This window comes from Trachurus japonicus, chromosome 23 (assembly GCF_045865225.1).
Source record: "Trachurus japonicus isolate A0001 chromosome 23, Traja_1.0".
NCBI classification, from domain to species: Eukaryota; Metazoa; Chordata; class Actinopteri; order Carangiformes; family Carangidae; genus Trachurus; species Trachurus japonicus.
In genome coordinates this window covers 9,350,250-9,369,713 of record NC_140929.1, presented here as the reverse complement: position 1 = coordinate 9,369,713, position 19,464 = coordinate 9,350,250, and the positions used below count along the sequence as shown (strand labels likewise).

Here is a 19,464-nt window from a genome sequence, read left to right as displayed (position 1 = left end):
AATACCTCCTACAGGCCTCGGCCCAGGTGCAACAATGTTCTGGGAACCTGTAAAACTGTGTGAATGAAGGCAAAGGCCAAAGGTCAGGAGTTTTGCTCTTGCCCGTCTGGTTTGTGTGTTTCACAAATGTTCTGCAAGTGTGCATTCATCATCTCACATTGGTGGTTCCATGTGTACATGTCGCTACCACCACTTGAAAATGAAACCACATGTTTTCCTGATGATCAACATGTGAACACGGCCTCTCTCTCTGAGAAAGTCCTCGCTCAAACATCGCCCACCCGGCCGCTGTGCCTGCTGCGGCCAAAACACACACGGTCACGCTGAGCTGTAAGATATAAGTTGCTAACGCTACATGGAGGGTCAGACTGTAAATTTCCTGCGTACAGTGGCAGCCCTGGAGCTGTGAGGAGACTTGGCTGTCTTGCGTAAGGACACTGCAGCAATAGGAATACTTCTCAAGATTATAGGACTATGTCATCCAGATCGTCTCTTTTTACCCACAAAATCAAACTCTTCCCCCTTCAATGTGCATTAGATTAGCGGTAGGTAAAATGAGACGTTTGATCCTCATACCTGTGTTTTAGATATTAAGCTAGCAGCTGCTTATCTTACCCCTTAAGTTAAAGGACAATTCCAGGCAAATTCAACCTGGGGCTATACTGCATTTTCCTAATATTTTAGGTCTAAAAGAACAAATCTGAAGTTTTTCTTTTTAACTTTTTAAGACTTTGTATCACAGCTACGTTTACAAACATGTCTGCTTTCTTCAAGTAAACAAACCCCTCGGTGTATGTTTGAATAGTCATCTGATGTTGTCTGAAAAGAAATTGTGGTTTTGTGGGATGTAAACAGCCTAATATCCGTCTGCTCCCATTATACGCTGCTGTGGCTATGCAGGAACAGACAGAACAACTGCATAACCGGAGCAATTAAAAAGAAACCTTCAGATTCACTCTTTTAGACCTGAAATATTAGGAAACCTGAATTTGCCTGGAATTGTCCTTTAGTCAAAATCAAAGTATCTTTATTGTCCCAAAACAGGGAAAACGGGTTTGCAGCCAGGAAGATGCACACAGAGACATTCAAACACAATACAGATGGACAACAACAGATAACATGTAACATATCAAAAAATAACCTATTGTTAGGATAAAATATACGGTATATAAAATAAATGAGCAGCATGGAAGCATAAAGTGCAAATGCAAGGTGTCAAGCAGGTTTCAACAGCTTGAACAATCTGTACAACACTGTAACACTATGCACTTACCAACACCTCCAAAGCTCAATGAATAACATGTAATATCTGGTTTTATGCTGATCCTCTCCTCTTACTCGCATTAAAAACAGACAGATAATTATTTCTAAAAATGTGAAACAATTGAAATTCTGATTCCTTTATGTATCACACTCTATATCCTACTTTACATATGAAAATAATGAGTTAAATTCACATGTATAATAGAGCACAAGAGCAAGAAGCAGGGGAAAAAAAAGCTTTCACCTTGTGTATCTTCTCTTTTCATTCTCTATTTATTTACCCAGCTCTCCCCAGGCGGCCAGCTGAGCTGCTGGGATTATGAGATGCTGTAACATAGACGGAGCTCATCCTGCATATCAGTCCATCAGCATTAACACAGTGTATGTTCAAATAAATGCCTCTGTGCTTCAGCCGCTCCGGTTTCATTTCAGCCCCGGCCCCCTGTCTGATAAGACCGGCTTATTTGCATTGGGTCTAGTTGTTTGTTTGGTCTCATGCAGATAAACTGAGGCAGCACTGATAGCATTTACCATGGGAAATGAGTGTGTGCAGGTGCATGTATTGCAGGTACTACAATCTTGAGTAGATGGTGTGTGTGTATTTCACTTAAAAAACATAATGAAGGAGATGCCCCTCTTATAACAAAGATATATCATGAAGAGTGATAGTGGATTCCTCCTGAACAATAATCAACCCGTGCAGGTGTCTTGATAAAAAGAGCAAGGACAAGCCGATACTTTTCATTACTCAGCCTCTTTATATTTGTGACCATTAACTCCACATCGCCGTCATATGCTGCTGAAAGAAAGCACTGACATCCATTTGTATGGGCATGTCAATAATGTGCTGCCATGCCTGTTGATGTGGCATTAGTAGATGGGCTCTTGCTCAGAGCGCAATCAGCAACAATACATTGAGTGCTAGATGATATCGGAAAGCTGTCAGAGCAAGCGTAATGGAAATATATAGCCCACTCCGAGAACATGGACGGAGGATTTTCTCTCCTTCTTCCGCTCTGCCTCTCCTTGTCCTGTCTGTCACTCTGTGTCTCTCCGCTCACCTCTTTGTCACTCGTCTCTCTCTGTCAGGGAATTGCGTTTTCCCTATCTCAAGCAGCGCGTGTGAGGTGCTGCGGATTGAACTGACAAAGCTTTATTGTTCATTTAAGGCTGCGGAGACTGACTGGATCAGCAGCTGCCTCCAACAATAGCAGCAATCTTTGTCCCGCTGGTTATCATATCCATGTGGATTTATGTCTGTGTGCGCGCCTGCGTGCTATTTGTTTGCTTTGTGACTTTGCATGCTTGCTTTGTGTCGAATCTGAAAATGTAGTCGTTATCATTCTGTTGTTTTAATGTCTGTTGCATAATCAGTGATGAATGTAAATGATCAAATGTCGACAAAACAGACTCATCATGACCTTCTTGACTAAATGGAGTCGCACAGTTTCTTGGACTTTTAGATTTCCAAATTTTCCGTCACTTGCTCTTGACCTTAGTAACAGCAGTTTACAGCTTTTCTGGAGCTTTTGATCAGTTTACATTTGATTTGTTTCATTTGGATCCCCATTAGCTGATGCAGCAGTATACATGATTATTTTGCCTGGAGTCCACTTAATAGGAATTGGACGACTTCATAAAGAGCCAACTCGAGAAAACACATACAAATAATGAGATGGGGAAAAGGTGGCTCGCTCGATTCATTTCCAGTAAACAGGAAGTAACACTGATGTCAGATGCTGGCCGGCCTAACAATGCAGCGTAACCAAAACAAAATGAGCCGCAGAAGTACATAGGGAGATGTTGGTCCAGTAGATTTGTCTTGTAAAGTCCGTTATTCCATTTGCAGTGTGAAACCAAAACCAACAGGACCAAACAATGTAACAGAACATGGACCTTGGGATGGGAAAAAAAACATGTTCTTCCATGTACTAAACAACCCAAACCGGTCAGTGCCAGAGGGTTTGATGCATTTAGGTTCAAAGTAAAGTTTAGTTGAAAATTGGCTGCAAACCCTCACACACTACCCTGTTAGATCAGGGCAGTGTGAGCGCCGTGGCTTTCACATCTTTCTGGAAGCATGCACTATCCACATATTATTGAACTTTTGTGCTTTGCATGAAAGCCCTGAAGGAGAGAAAACATTTCTAATATGGGAGTGCAAATGGGCGCTATAAGTATCTATTATTCATCTGTAGCTCTGACTCCTAAATAACCACAATCAATGTAATAATTTGTGATTGGCTGGTGGGCGTTAGGTTTGGGAATTGTACAAATAGTTTGGGTCAAAGGTCTAACCGCTGTCTCAAATGAGTGGATTATTTATGACATACAATATCTGATGGAAACTATGGCAACCAGACTTCGTATAAAAAGATCACATTTTAACCTCCTATATTATATATTTATTTCTGTTCGTGTATATGGTAGTAGATGTGTGCTAATAATCTAAAGTCCCTTCAAATATAATAGGCGCTGTGGTGTAAAATGCCACTGTTTCTTGTCGCACTGTTTACAGAAATAATTGAAATTGATGTGGGTGAAATATGTTACAGGGCGGGTCTTTAACTTATCTTTTCCCAGGCTCTGTTGCATTTAACCTTGATAACCTTGATGATAGCTGAATGAACGGCCTATTCCCCAGACTCTGCTTTGCTATTCCACACTAAATACTGTCAGAAGCAAATGAAGACTGATTGCTCTGCATCTCTAGTGGCTCGGGAACCAGGCATGAGTGTATTACTCTGATGAAGACAGTATATATGTACATTAGATTGGAGGAGATGAAACTTAAACGATCTCACGGGGAAACTGAACCAGTGCAGTGGAAAATAGAAATATAGTGGAGTATCCACACAGGAACAGAGCAAATGGGAGTTTATTAAATATAATGCGACCAACAATTACACCAGTAAACTGTGAATTATAGTGTGTGTGTGTGTGTGTGTGTGAGTGTGTGATTATTGTGCTTACAGTACGTTGGACTTGCAATCAGACCTGCTGTGGACGGTTCCACTACGCTGTGAATGAAAGGGGTGTGAAGTCCACGGGGGGAAAACAGATGGATCTCATTGGTCGAGACGGAGGAGAGAGCTCTCGAGCACGTTGTGAAGCTTTTGCAACTCGGTCACGTGTGTTTGTGTGTGTGTGTTTGTGCATGCGTACGTCTGTGTGTGTGTGTGTGTGTGTGTCTTCATATAGGGGCTCCTTCTGTTATTCGCGCATAAAGTATCTCTTCATCTCTCTGGCTCGCTGCTTTAAGGGGTAAATGAAAGTAAGGACAGGAGTGAGATGTGGAGAGAAGGAGGGAGAGGAGGGAGTGGAGGGGAGGGGAGAGGAGGGGGGTTTGTGGCTCTGGGGAAGAGGAGAGTAAGAAAAGGCACGAGATGAGATATGAGCAGTGGAGTGTGGTCATGGCGTATTAGAGTTTTATCATGGACGTTTGAGAGGTGCATTGAAGGCAGGAAATGTGAGGGAATTCGATAAAGGGGCGGAGGGAGAAGAAGAAATATCAAATTCTACAAATAGGTCACTCTATGATAATATATCTGTAGTTTGAAGCGTAAAAAAATATATTTTCAAATGTTGATGACATGAAAAGACAAGCAGCTCTTTTACTGTTAAGACGCAGTATAGGGAATTATTGTGTTTACTGCAACAATTAATCGAACAATAATCGATTATTAAATAAATCGGCTAAATAAAGTCCAAATTCTCTGATTTCTGCTTCTTAAATGTAAATATTTCTGGTTTCTTTGTTCCTTTATGACAATAAACTGAATATCTCTTTGGTTTGTGTACAAAACAAGAGATTTAAGGACATATTCTTGTGATTTGGGAAACACTGATTGACATTTTTCAATATTTTATTGACCAAACAACTAATCGATTAATCTTTGAAATAAACGGCAGATTAATCAATAATGAAAATAATCGTTAGTTGCAGCCCTATTAAGTGTTTACCCTCATCAGACATGGGCCTGTCTCTGCTCTCCTACTGTCTATACTCCTGCTTTTCTTCATCCTCTCCCACCAGTATTCCTCTCACTGTTATATAACCTACTGTTAAATTACATCCCCTGATTTAAAAATGTAGGTTTTGCTGTTGCACAACTGCCAGCAACAGCACAGACACACACGCACACACACACACACACACATTCATAGCGTCCTCCCCTTTGATTATATTCACACAAGCCTACAATATATAGTTGTGAGATTATCCTTTTATCAAGTGAGGACATACACAGATTTAATCCCTGTAGCTCCTCTCGCTATCCTCTCTCTTCTTCCCTTTATATGGATATTCATCACATCTCTCTCTCTCTTCGTGTGTTTCCCTCTGCCCAGTTTTCTTGCCATTAGCGGGATGTTTTCACCCAGAGCTGCTGCAGGTCCTCAGGGACAATCTTGTCCTGACAGGGGCCCCCGGAGGAGAGACAGAAAATGGCCACAGTTGCTTTGTACTGTACACGGGAGCCTCCTAGGTTTCAAAATAACCTTTAAAAACGCACAGACCTGTCAGGCCAAAAGTGTGGCGGGGATATTATGTAGTGTAGATTGAACTGCACCTTGTATTGTTGTCGAGGTCTGGCTGACTTTGATAAAATATGTTGTGGTTGTGAACGTTATTTCAAAGCGCCACTCAAATCTAGAAAAGTCTAAATGGAAAATATGTCCAAAGAAACACAAACCTGCACCTTTTTTAATATCTTATTAGTCAATATTAGTAACCCCTTCCATCTATTTATTGATCCTTGATTCCTCTATATTTCTTGGCTTTTTATTCTACTTGTATTCTACTTTATCTATTGTATTGTGTGCACTCGTGTCTCTGTATGTTAGTATGCAAGCTGTTCAAACCAATTGCCCCTGGTGGGATTAATAAAGCTGTCTGTCTGTCTGTCTGAACCATGAGCTCATATTTCAAATATTATATAGTTACAGCTGCGTTTCTGAAAATGCCAATTGTCCCGTTGACTTGGATCTGACGTGTGCAGTCGGTTAGTGTGTTGGACCAAAAGGCCCCGGAGAGTTTGAGAAACACATTCTGGTTTCAGACAGTGCTTCTGCAACACAGACGATGAGTCCAGTCTACTGTATAGCTTTCAGCTGACAGCTGTCACAAACCTGACGCTTTTGGAATATATACTGGTACAATCAGATGCTGAGCGCCAAGAAGTGCACTTCATACAGTACAGTATGTGCAGCACAAAGGTTTGAACAGTAGCTTTCCACCTTCTGTCAGTGCTCTAATAAATAAACTAACAGCTTTTTCTTCCTCCTTCTTCTTCTTTTTCCCATATATTTTTTCTGCTTTTGAATCACCACATTCTTACGTCTCATTTCCATCCTTCTTCCTCCATCACCTATTTTTCAATCCTTCCCCTCCTGCCCCTCTAATCCCACCACCTGTCTTTCCTTACTTACTTCTGACCTGCTTCGCTGCCTCCATACGTCCCTCCATCCTTCTCCTGTCATTTTTTCCCCCTCTTACGCTCTTCACTTCATGTCTTCCTGCCCACACTTCATCATTCCTATCATACGTACATCCACTCCTACCACCTCACTCATCCCTCTTTCTTTCTCCTCCTTTCCCCGTTCCACTGTCAATCCTTTTTCTTCTTCTCTCCTTTCACTCTTCCACAGAACCATGAGAGGGAAACGGCGCTCCACTGTGCTGCTCAGTACGGACACTCTGAGGTGGCTTCAGTGCTGCTACAGGAGCTGACCGACCCCACGATGAGAAACAGCCGACAGGAGACGCCCCTGGACCTGGCGGCGCTTTATGGACGCCTGCAGGTCAGTAGCTGGTTTCCATTACAAGTTTTCACAAAATAAAGGCCATATTTCAAAAATTTCAAAAATTTCAAAAAAAGTACAAGGTGAAAGGTATTTTGCGAATGAGCTGTAATTCTCATAAAGCCTATAGTCTCGCAACTGTAACAGAAGGAACTGTTGTTTTGACATTGCGACACCGCCTGAGTTACTGTATCAGACTGAGTTGAATGATTGTACTTCACACGCCTTAGTTTTATTAAATTAACCCGGTTGGGTGGAAACGGTACAAAGTGTGTACTCCTCTGGTGAATGAAGAACAGACTTTTAACAGCGACATCCCATATTTCTCATGAAATCACGACACGTGAGACTCAATTTTAAGGAAGATGGACGTTCAAAACATTTTGCGTTTAGTGATTTAGCAACTATGGTGATGTGACGGGAGGACTCAACACAGACGATATAGAGGGAGAGCGAAAGGAAACGTAAGAAAATATCAACGGGATCCGATCTTATCAGACCTGGAGTGACGTGTAAATGCGAAAAAAGTGTTTCCATGTCACTTTTGCAATACACTTTAATATTGACACATCTGAAAAACCACCTTGAGAGCGTAAAAATGTTTTGGCGCTATTTGAGAGGTTTTTCAAAATGTTTCCATTACCGGTATTTTTATTGCGATATTTAGGTTTTGTGCATTTCTAGTGGTAATTGAAACATCACTAGTGACACTGTGGACATATATTAGTTTTGAGAAAAGAATAATGAACTGAAGGTGGATATTTTAAACCGGAACGACTAAGGTTTGAGGGCTGTTTTGAGTTGAATATCCCCAAGTGGCTCATGAACATGTAACAGTTTGATAACAAGAGAGATGAAGGAACGTGTGACCCTGTTAAACTTGACCTTTTGCTATGTTCAGAGGCAAGGAGCTTAAATCTCCATATAGTGGATGGAAAACGACGTTAACTGAATGATTCAAAGCCTTTGAAATTAATGAGAATGCCATGGTCAGTGCAAGGGCAGTGCACCCCGATAATGTTTCATTTGCAATGAAAATTAAATTGTGGCAAAATTAATGAAAAAGTCACAGCTAGACATAAAAAAAACTTGTTACAAGTCACTCACTCAGCTCCATCAAAACAAACTGGCTGTGTTTAGAGATGGGGAGTCAGGAGCGGGGTCATTTTTTTTGTTGTTGCAGCAGTTACTTATACTGGGTAGGGCAGGATCAGGGAGGGGGTGAGAGGACGTCTGCATAGTACATGCAATATCCCGGTGAAGCTCCTTGCTGGCAGGCGAAAAGAAGCAGCTGGTGACTCCATCTGCATTTTCCCCAGGACAACAGTGGGTGTTTGCAGTGACAAGGACCACAGTGCATGGCAATCAGTTGTTTTTTCCTTTTTTTTTTTGTGTGAATGTTTTATTATGAATGTGGTGAAAATATGATGAAATGAAAAACTTCCTCAAATACTAACTGTGCAAAGACGTGCAGACATGGTTAGCCTGCACATTTTTAGAATTGCAACTTCACTTCTTTTTTTGTCAAAAAATGTGTCAAAAGCAACACACTCGCAAATACACACTCGCACTGAGAGGGATATGCGTCTAATGCCTGCTGATGTTCAGAAGCAATCACACATTTTCTCTGCTCAGGTAGTGAGTAATTGCAGTCAAGCCATACAGGTTTGTCTGAGTGTGAATGAATAATTTATAAAGGCAGCACAGTATTTCTCCCTCTCTCACTCTGCATAGTAATGAAGGGAAATCCCTATGGTGGAGAACACTGCTGCATGGAGATGTAACTAACACAGGGCAAAAGTTTAGTATACACACACGCATCCAACACACACACACACAGACACACATTAAAGGAGGAAGCTTTCGAGAAAACTGCTTCTTGTTGAGACGAGTTATTAAAAGCATCATCCATGATCAAACAAAAGTGGTTGTTCCAGCACCACCACTACTCAGAAAAACCCTCCACTGACACTCAGTTTGATTGACAGGTCTTTCAATACAAAGCAAGTAATTTAACCGTCCCCCCCACCCCACTTTATTTTCGTTTATGATAGAACGTGGAAAAAAAACGCTGATTTTCTTTTAATTTTCAACTGACCTTTAGCTGTGTGCCGCCAGCCACCATAGTAACGGTTGCTATGCTTTTCAAGCTATTCGAACTCGACCTTCACATTTGTTTACAATAATAATAGAGGCTGATTTGCTATGAAAACAATAGTTTACAGTTTTCACACCAAAGTAAATAAAAGCAGCTTCTCCTGCCTAATAATCAATCATTTTTGTTTGTTGAAAAGGAAACTGTCATTAAGAGATTTATCAGCTGTTGACTTTTATATGTTTTTAGTGGACTGTTTTTTTTTTTCTGGCGAGAATATGCACATGCAGGATTACAGTTATTTCAATAGAAGTATAATTAAGATGTTGTTTGTACAGAGCCTTATTATGTTATATGAAAATGGAAATTGACTGAGGTCTTTGATGAATGTAATATTAGGAAAGCTTAGCTGGACCTTGATTGCAGTGTAATTTTCTAAAAACCCAATAAAAAGCAGGTTTATCCACTTCTTCTACTTCTACTTCTGTGTTTTGGGATTTTTGAAACAGCAAAACCCCAAAATAAAACACCAGCCTGAACCCAAATCCATCCATTTCCAGGACTAGCCTCCTCTGATATGATTGCTAAACTGTGATTTGACAAGATAGTCCATCAAACAGTCAATTATCTGCCACAGTGCATTTGGTCAAACTTTCATGTGTCCTTGACAATGACATGAGCACAAAAACAATGGTACATATTTTCTGCTGCAAAACCTCCATAAATGAGTTCTCTGAATGGGATTATATAACATTGCTGCAAAATTAAAGAGGCCTTTTCTCTTTGTTTCTGATAATCTGACAACAGCATTGTCTCTTTTCTGTGGAATAGAAGATCAAACCTGAAGTTTACACTCATTTAACTTTCATGGGTACAAAAAAAAAAGTGACCAAGGTCCCAGTTTCCTCTAAGTTTGCTGTCTTTGTCATTGACATGTCGCCGTGCTTTTCTCATGCGCAGGTGGTGCGCATGCTGGTGAGCGCTCACCCCAACCTCATGACCAGCCACACTCGCCGACACACTCCGCTTCACCTGGCTGCGCGTAATGGACACCACAGCACCGTCCAGACCCTGCTCGAGGCCGGCATGGACGTCAACTGTGTGGTAAGAAAAAGATCATTAGCTGTTTTTAGCCGTTTGTGTCCTCTACCGTTCATCCAAGGACAGATTTCTGGCACAAATTATAGTGGCCTGTTATGGACAAAGATAATAATAATGGAATAATAAGAATATCATTTTTTTTTAACTTTTGGCAAAATTGCATTTGAGCCAGACTAACACCCGAACTGGCACGGTTACTCAAGCTGATCCAAACCCCCTCTAATTTTTTTTTATGGAGATAGACAGCTAGAGCTTTGTGGTTTTTGGATTGTCACCAATAACCTTGTCAATTTAGAGCAGAAAGAAATTAGCTTTTGTTGCTTTGACAACCATAAATCAATTATTAATGTTTGTGCTATGGAAAGCAAATATTTCCAACCTGAATGACACAACGATTTCACTCCACTCAGAGAGGAGAATTACTGTACAATGTTGTGTTTGTGTGGGGGTTTTGTCGCATTTGTACACATTTACTGTACAGATACATAGGGCTAGTAGGTGCCAGGTCTGAGGCAGGATTGAGAAATAAAGAGGGACTTGACTTTGACACTTTCTGTGAATTATCTGATGTAGCTGCGAGTGGAGAAGGTGACTAGAAAGATATCTCTTTGTTCTTTTTGTCTGACTAAATCTTTCAACATCGCTGTGACTTTGAATCTCCTTCCCTCTTCCTTCTCGTCCCTGCTCCGTGTGAATATTTTCATGGCTTCTGCCTTGTGTTTTAAATGAAAGAGGGCTGCCAGCTTTGTGTTTTGTGTATATAATCCACCACAGGCATAAATGTTTGGCAGATTCCCCTTTTTGAAAGTGTGCGTGTGTGTGTCTATGTGTATCAGAGAGCATGTATATGTGGTGTATGCCTCCCATGGTGTGGTGGTGGAGAGGGATGAATAATTGATTTGGAGAAAAGACTGAGAGTGCAGGAGGAGGAGGATGAAGAAGAAGAAGAAGAAGAAGAAGAGGAGGAGGAGGAAGAGGACAGGGTGTTCCTGAGAGGTCCTGAGAGTTCACCGTGTCTTTTATGCCTTTACATATGCTACATCATCAGTCAGGAGAACAGAAATGCAGAGTCACGTACACTATGTGGTGTCTATTACCGCTCAGTTTCTGTCTCGCTGTCTCGACTGCTCTTCTCTTCATCCATTTACATTTTATCTTATTGTGTATTCTGAGTTGTCTGGACGATTTAAACACAGCTTTGTCCTGACCCTTTCTGGGCCATTTGTTTTTCTGAAGCCCTGTCAAAACGCAGCCACGCTTCGCTGTGTTCTTTCTCTTGAGACGATTGCCTTTGACAAACTAAAATATTTGACTCCTTCACTTGTCTTAAATGTGTAGAAAACCAACCATTTGCTGTGCTAATCAGTCTCTTGAGACTATTTCAATTGAATCTTTTTCTGATTGTGTGATCAGAATAACTGCTGTTCACACCACAAGACTTTTTAAAATATTTTAAAGACTTGTAAGGATGCACAAGCAAGAAGCAAGAGAACTTAAACAAGGCGGCGTACTGATTTAGAGACCGCATTCCCACTCTCTCATCCTTTGTACTTTCATTTCATACATAGTCTGATTAACTTAAAGGGATAGTTCAACATTTTGGCAAATTGGCCCATTGCCATAATCCCTCTGTCTCGTAATGTTATGTCATTATCTCATAGCGTGGTGAATGTGCAGGTCACAACTTGTCCACCAGAGCGTTTTGGAGTTGTTGGATTGTGTATTTGATGAGTTTGATGAGGAAGAAATCCCATGAGCCTCCGTAGCGTAGCTCTGAGCAGCTCGCGGCTCTGCTCCGCCGTTCTAAAAATAGTTTGCACCGACAATTAAAGGTAACAAACCAACTCCTGAAACTATAGGGGTTATGGCAATGGGCCATTTTGCCAAAATGTTGAACTATCCCTTTAAACCTTGCACTTGTTTCCACCTTGATGTTTGCACTGAGGCCTTGCGTCATGCTTGGATTAATGTTTTTTGTAGATTTTTTCTTTGTGGAGCATTTTGTCGCTGTTGACAGTGACAATAGAGAGAGAGATACGCAGGAAAAGCAGGGGAGACAGAGTTGACGATGTGCAGGAAAGGACCTTGACTGGATTCAAACTCGAATTTGAGATTATGAAGGATCGAAGATAAAAACCAGCTTCAAGGGTTTTCAGAGCTCAGTTAGTCTCAAAGCCTTAGAAAAGCTGCTCGGTCTGAATCAAGAAACAAGACAGTTGAGATGCTGAGGAGCCACAGAGTCAGGGGGGATAATCAATATCAGGGTTTGCCCAACAAACACGAGAATAAACAAATCCCACAAAGCCTTTATTACCTCCCCTAGCACTGAGAGGTTGATGCTGACAGTTTTATTACTGCACAGTCTGAGATAAATTAAACGAATCCAAGACTATAGATTCAATTCAACTGTTGCCAAATTATGAGCTGACCTGATTTTAATTTGCTACAGTAACATATGGCATTACAGATGCTACATCTAAACACGTAAATCAAATCAAATTGTTTTTTTTTTTAGTACAGTTCAATTCCGAGGAGGGTCTTTGGCTGCAAGAAAACAAATCTGTTGAGGAAAAGACTTTGTCACATGCTGCCCCCGCCCTCCACAATACAGTATGCTCAAATCTGTCACAAACATATTGCAACTGCATTTCTGGCGGATACGGACGTCATGTGTGTGGATTTAATCTCTGGAAAAGACAGAAACAACTTGACCTGTTGGATACGGGAGTCGATCTGGTGCTCGCACACCGAGGAGATGCATGACTCAGCGGCATTTTGCCCATCCTCTCTGCCTTCTGTGCTTGTTGCAGTGTGTGTGTGTGTATATGTGTGTGTGTTCATGTGCATTTGTGCTCTGATCTGAAGAGGAGGACTGTGTTTCTCTGCAGGGATTTGGCCCCGGGCTCCATGTGTCTAGTGAAGATGAACACTACATGCCTTTGATTTGCCTCATCTTCTGCACCATACACGCTGCTGCAAATCTCTCTCTGTTGATGAGCATTGCAAGCCTTTCCTACCTCAAATTGTTTCTGCAATTTCCACCTTCATTCTTTTTTTTTTGCCCTGTCTCTTTGTGGCTAAGAGATACCAGACCATCTTTCTCTTTTCCTGTGTTATCTCTAATACTGACACGGTACAGTAACAAAGACACAGTAACATGATGATTTGACAGAAACACCTGGTGAAGGAGCTGCACCCTTGGTGGGATAAACTGTCTGGTCAATTTGAGTTTAGTGAGCAGCCGTTTGTGTTAGAATACAGTAGTATCGTCATTTAATCCATTCATTCATTTAATTCAAGTAATTAAATTAGCACACACTACTAACTCAGTAATGATCCACTTTCAGTCATGTGTAATACATGCGCTGATCATATTCTGGTTTCAGGTAACAAGATAAAACCTCTAAAGTTCCAGTGTGTAATATTTGGCAAGGTTTATTGGCAAAATCTGATGAATATATTTGTACTAGTAAATAATCACTATAAGACAGAATTTGTTTGGTTTTCGTAGCCTTATAATTATTCTACATATAGCAGGGGTCTTGCTTTAGAGAGTGTTGCCATCTTGTGCCGCCATGTTTGTTTGTACGGCAGCCCAAACAGAAAATCCAGCCAGGTTGAGAGCACGTTTGGCAAGTTTCGCGTTCATAAGTAAAGCAACGAAGAAGAAGGCGGAAGGAAAGAAGGAGGAGGGAAACAGCAGACATATCGTAAAATGGTTTAGATCTTCATCTCATCGCTCCATGCTCCTGAAATACTCCTAGTCGTGGAATACAAGTTTTTTTGTCCTCGGAGGCCACTGTCACTTTGCCAACGGGCGCAGTGAGCACGAGCGAGCGCTGCATACTAGAATCTGAATGCTAGATGTCACGGTTTCCCCCCGATTTTACACAATGGACCTTTAAATGACAACTTCAAACACCCCCATGTGCACAGTGAACAAACAGCTGTATAACATCAGCTGCAATATAGGTAAAATATAGATAAGGATTTCCCTGAAGAAAAAAGGCTTGGTCCAAAACTACAATAGTCTCAGAAGTCCATGTGTGCCAGGTTGTTGTCTGTGATAAATTACAATGCTACTCGACTTGACAGGATGATTCTGATAAAAAGTGGAATAGTGTGACTTTATTCAGGTGCAGCTATTTTCGGTCTGTCCCGAAATATATGATGCGAGGTCATTTATCATGTTCTACATCCTGAAACAACATTGTCCTGACAGTCAAGAGGACGAGTTGCTCCACTGCTCTTTGGTTAATGATCTAGCAGAGTTACAACTACATCACTAACTTGTTACAGCATATAATGTGTCATATAAAGGCTTAACTCTCATCATATTTCAGTTGATCAACACACCTGGGGCACCTGCTTTCTGTCTTGTTCTGGTGGACTGGCATTAACGCTCTTGTTCTTAGATTTGTCCTTGTTTTCCCACCTCCCTCTCTCTGTCCTCTCCTCTTGTATTTTCCCTCCTTCGCTTCCTCTTTGTATAATATTTTCTGCAAGGCCACAGCATCAGAGTTGTACAGCTGAACGTACAGAGTGGATGGTGTGGGCGGCTCGCAGATGGCCACCTTGTAAATTGTCACTAGTTGAAAGCAGTTGTGTGTATGTACGTGTGTGTGTGTGTGTGTGTGTGAGAGAGAGTGAGAACGATAGTACAGGTCAGTAATTGGAGTCAAGCCATATAGGTCTGTCTGAGTGTGAATGAATAATTTATAGAAACGGTACAGTCACTCTCTCTCTCTCTCTATGAATCTCTCTTTTTCCTTTCCTCACTGAGGGGAAATCCCTATGGAGGACGCTGTTGGTACAGTAGATGGGCAGGTAGCCAGCCAGCACAAGTCAAAAAAGTATAAACACACACGTAAACACAGCAGAAAGGGCCTTTTGGACGTGGACTTGATGATGAATTACATCCCATCCCATCATCAAGAACGTTGGCGAGTGACCGCTGCGTTTCAGCCAGCAGCTCTGAAACAGAAAGTCATCTGCCTTTCAATTCCCGGAAACTCTTAGAGAGTGAGAATCGCCTTCCTCGTTTCCTTGTGACATCACCCCATAACCGCCATGGGAAAAAGGACGGGAAGTGGTATAGAGAGGGAAGGTGAAGAGGGCAACAGTGTGTGTATGTGTGTGTGTGTGAGGAAAAGGGGGTGGCTCATTTCCTGCGCTCCCACCTCCTCTGACTTGTGTGCATGTGGGTAAAGATTGGCTCCACAGGCTGCACATCCACGGCTCTATACGGTCATTTATGCTGCAAATGCGACCACTCGCAGTCGCTTTATTTTTTTAAACCTTGGATTTACACCTGAAATAAACTCTTCAACTAACCGGACCATTGACCTTTGACTGTTTAAGGGCGTAGCTGCATGCGGCGTATCGCCATCAGCTCCCTTCGCTGTGGCGATGACACTTTTGTTGTAGAGGAAACAGGACGACCAAAGTAAGTTCCCCTGCAGTAGGTGTTGATCTGGTGCAGTCAGTGTTGTGTTGACTTGATTTTCCCAGCCATGTGTGTAACGGCAGATCTGGCTGTCGCCCAAATAATTTGTCTTCATTAAAGCCTGGGAGTTTTGGGGTCAGTACAGATTTTCATCTGTGAAGGATACAACTGTTTCAGCATATTATTTATGTTGCTGCATGTGTGTGTTTTTCTTTTTCTTTTTTCTTTCTTTTTTACCATGGCTGCGTGAATGCAGCTTCAGGTTCTAGTTAGTAGTTAAAATAAAAAGACATGCAGAGGCAAATCACACTGCTGCATTGACATCTGTTCTTTTTACAACCAAAAACTTATGATGCCATTAAATTTATGTAGAAGATGCTGCAGAGATATAAAACAATCTCCACCCTGAGGACACAAAAAGATATAAAATCACCGCCTCCACCTGTGGCTCCTGAGTGTGGCTCCGTTAAAAGTGGGGCCTTGTCACAGTAATTGTCTCTCTCATCACTGCTGATCCAAGATGAGCCACTTAGCAGAGCCCCCTACCCCCTTTTGTAGTTTCAATGCGTTGCATCATATCTGTATTATCCCCAATGATTGGTAACGCTGGAGGCTGACAACTGGCCAGTGAGGAGAAACTGGGATGTGTAATGGTTTGAATCGTTGTGACCTTGTGCTTCCTGCTTTCTGAAACTCTTGAGTTTAAATAGAAAATGTTGTCTTCTTCTCCCCTTTAATTCCCATCCCTGCTCCCGGTCCGTGTGGGTTTCTGTCTGATGTCTATTTTTGTACGTTTTCTGTTGTTGAAATGATTGAATATTAACACGCACTCTCTCTCTCTCTCAGACAGAGAATGGCAGTGCCCTCCACGAGGCGGCTTTATTTGGAAAGATGGATGTAGTTCGCCTTCTGCTCGACTCAGGTAGGTCTATAAATGTATCCCAGCAAAACAAAAACTCTCAAAAACTTGTGTATGTGTGTGTGTGTGTGTTGTCTTGTTTCCCCTTCCTATTTTAACCTGCGGCTAGAAGCTCAACATGCTTTTTTTTTTAAGGGTTGTGGGTTGAAAATGCCCTCAGGTGAACTACATCTGTCTGCTACAGTACATTCTTTGACACTGTTAGAAAATCCTGGACTTTTAGTTTTATTATTGTTTTTGGCCATTTTTTCCCCCCCTTTAGTCCAATCAGCTTGATATTTATCTGGTGTCAACACATGAAATCATGCAGGTGCAGGTGCAAGTACAGGTCAAGAGCCTCAGTTAATGTTGACACCACACATCAGATTTCCTCCTGCAAATTTTCACTCTGTTTCTAGAGTTTATTCAGAATGGAGATGGAGCCAAAAACAATAAAACGTCCACTCACCGGCGGCTCTGTGGACAGAAAGGCCTTGTTGACTAGAGGGGTCAGAGGAGAACGGTCAGACTGGTTGGTACCAGCAGAGCAGCTACAGGAACTCAGATAATCACTCTTTACAACGGAGTTAAGGAGAAAAGCATGGCAAACCACGTGGAAGCTTGAGGTGGACGGACCATGTCAGGCTCCACTCCTCTCTGTGGAAATAATGAGTCCACAGTGGGCACTGCCGCACCAAAACTAGACAATTTAAGACTGGAAAAAACAAAGTCTGGTCTTATGGATCTGGATTTCTGCTGAGGCGGCAGATGGTAATGGCAGAATTGGACTTTAACAGCATGAATCCATGATCATTCCCAACCTGCCTTGTGCCAACAGTCCAGGCTGCTGATGGTGGTGTAATGGTACGAGGAATGTTTACTTGGCACACTTTGGGCCCCTTAATACGAATCAATCACGGTTTGAATGCCACAGCTTATCTTGAGTATTGTTGCTGACCATTGAATCCCTTTATGGGAACAATTGACCCATCTACTAATGCAGCAGCGGTACTCAATCAATACTCAAAGACGTCCTGATCGGCAGAAATGTCTTTTAGCAAATGACGACAAAAAAAACAAAACAAAAAAAAACCGGTTATAATATACATTTTATTAATGTAAACTCCCTCCACTCAAAATTGCTGCTCCTTTGATGCTGTCACGACCCTCCACCCACTTTCCTTCAGCACTTCCTGTTTCCTGCAGGACTTCCTCTGGGTGGCCATGTTCTTTTGGCCTTGATTTTATTAACTTCCTGGAGCAACACAGTCTTGTGTTGGCCTGAACTTTAACCCACAAGACTGTGTGTATCTGTGCATAATGAGGAGGGGGAGGAGGGGGGTTATTGTAGGCATGCAGAAGGGCAAGCCTGCCTTTTATTGTAGATCATGGACTGGACCGCAGAGGGAAGTGGTCAAAGAGGATGCTGAAATAAACATTCAGTGCGCCAAAAATATCTCCATGTCGTGTTTTAAATTTAGTCATGAGAACTTGTATCTTTTTTTTTTATTTAGTTATTTTAATCAATGCATTAAGTAAGCATAAATCTTGACTTTGGAAACTGTACTGTTGTAACCCAAATCTCTAAAAATGAAACTTGAACCAGCAGAGAGTTAGTTTAACTCAGCATTAAGATTAAAAACAGAACCCAGCTGCAACATAAAAGGTGAAAAAACTGAACACTCAACACTTTCTAAATGCACTGCAGTGCAGGAAAACCTCTGAATAGTAAACACTGACTTCAAAAATCCTCATTGTATCTATTCAGCTTGTTTGTGAGTTTGTGATTCTCCATGAGTCAAAGTGTGTATCTGTGTCAGAGTGCGGTTTCTGAGTTTGTGTGTGTGTGAGTCTCATCTTTGTCTGTCTCCATGTTTCGTGCATTCTTGAATGTGTCACTGTCTGGGATTGTAAATTAACATCAAGTATGAGAGCGAGTGTGTTAATCCTCTGTCCCCCTCAAACTAAATGAAAAGCATGTAAGATGTCACTTATTCATAAAATCATGCTCATCCTCTGGGAACTGGCAGCTCGTTCTGCAACTGAACAGGTGTGTCAACAGCTCTTGTCTCGTGTTGAAATGTGTGTGTGTGTGTTTCCATGTGTGTAGTTCAATGTGTTTGTGGTGGTGTTGTGATGATACCTTTACCCTGTGTAAATGTGTGTATGTGTGTGTATGTTTCAGGGATTGAGACCAATCTGAGAGATAGTCAGGGGAGAACAGCTCTGGAGATTTTGAGGGAACATCCTGCGCCGAAATCCCAGCAGATCACTGCTCTTATCCAAGGTAAGATGCACACACACACACACACTTTCATACACACACAAACACGTGCACATAGTTACTTTTATATTTAGCTGAATTTCACTGGCGAAATTGGGCCATTGCAGAACTTAGGAGCAGAGTAAATGTAGTTCGACCCAATGTACAGATTTTCTATATTATTATATAGACTCAGTTGTTGACAATTGGGTGTTGCAAACCTTTCAGAGTGACCTTGACGAATCTCGCAGCCATGTCGATATAGGCTGTACAGTACTCGTGTGCGTGGCTGGCTGGCCGTCTTCATTTTCGGATGTTGTTGCGTTGAGCGGATGTGATCCTGTCGAGAAATGTTGTTTTCCAGGAAGTTTATTTCTTTCAATGGGAAACAATGGAAGCTGTTGAATGTGTTTACTTGCTAAAGTTGGGAGAGTTCATAGTTACACATCTCAAGCTCTGTTGATACGCACAATGCAGGGTTGTGTCAAATCTGCCTTGCCATTGTCTTATCAGCTGAGCTGAGTCCAAATCAATTATCTCCTGGACTATGTTACAGATGAATAGATTGCTTTGAGATCAGATGTTTTTGCATGTTC

The 19,464-nt window shown here is 41.7% G+C and overlaps 1 protein-coding gene across 4 annotated transcripts in view; it reads left to right on the top strand.

The window, feature by feature from the left end:
* anks1b (ankyrin repeat and sterile alpha motif domain containing 1B) overlaps positions 1 to 19,464 on the top strand; it is a 223,172-nt gene that overhangs the window by 69,495 nt on the left and 134,213 nt on the right. For 3 of the 4 annotated variants that reach the window (XM_085769577.1, XM_085769576.1, XM_085769579.1), the window contains exons 4-7: positions 6,913 to 7,065; positions 10,121 to 10,264; positions 16,554 to 16,629; positions 18,791 to 18,892. In XM_085769577.1, coding sequence (XP_085625703.1) covers positions 6,913 to 7,065; positions 10,121 to 10,264; positions 16,554 to 16,629; positions 18,791 to 18,892 — 475 coding nt within the window. Of the gene's footprint in view, positions 1 to 6,912; positions 7,066 to 10,120; positions 10,265 to 15,444; positions 15,708 to 16,553; positions 16,630 to 18,790; positions 18,893 to 19,464 lie in introns of those variants that run through there. The other variant, XM_085769578.1, reaches the window with a different exon arrangement.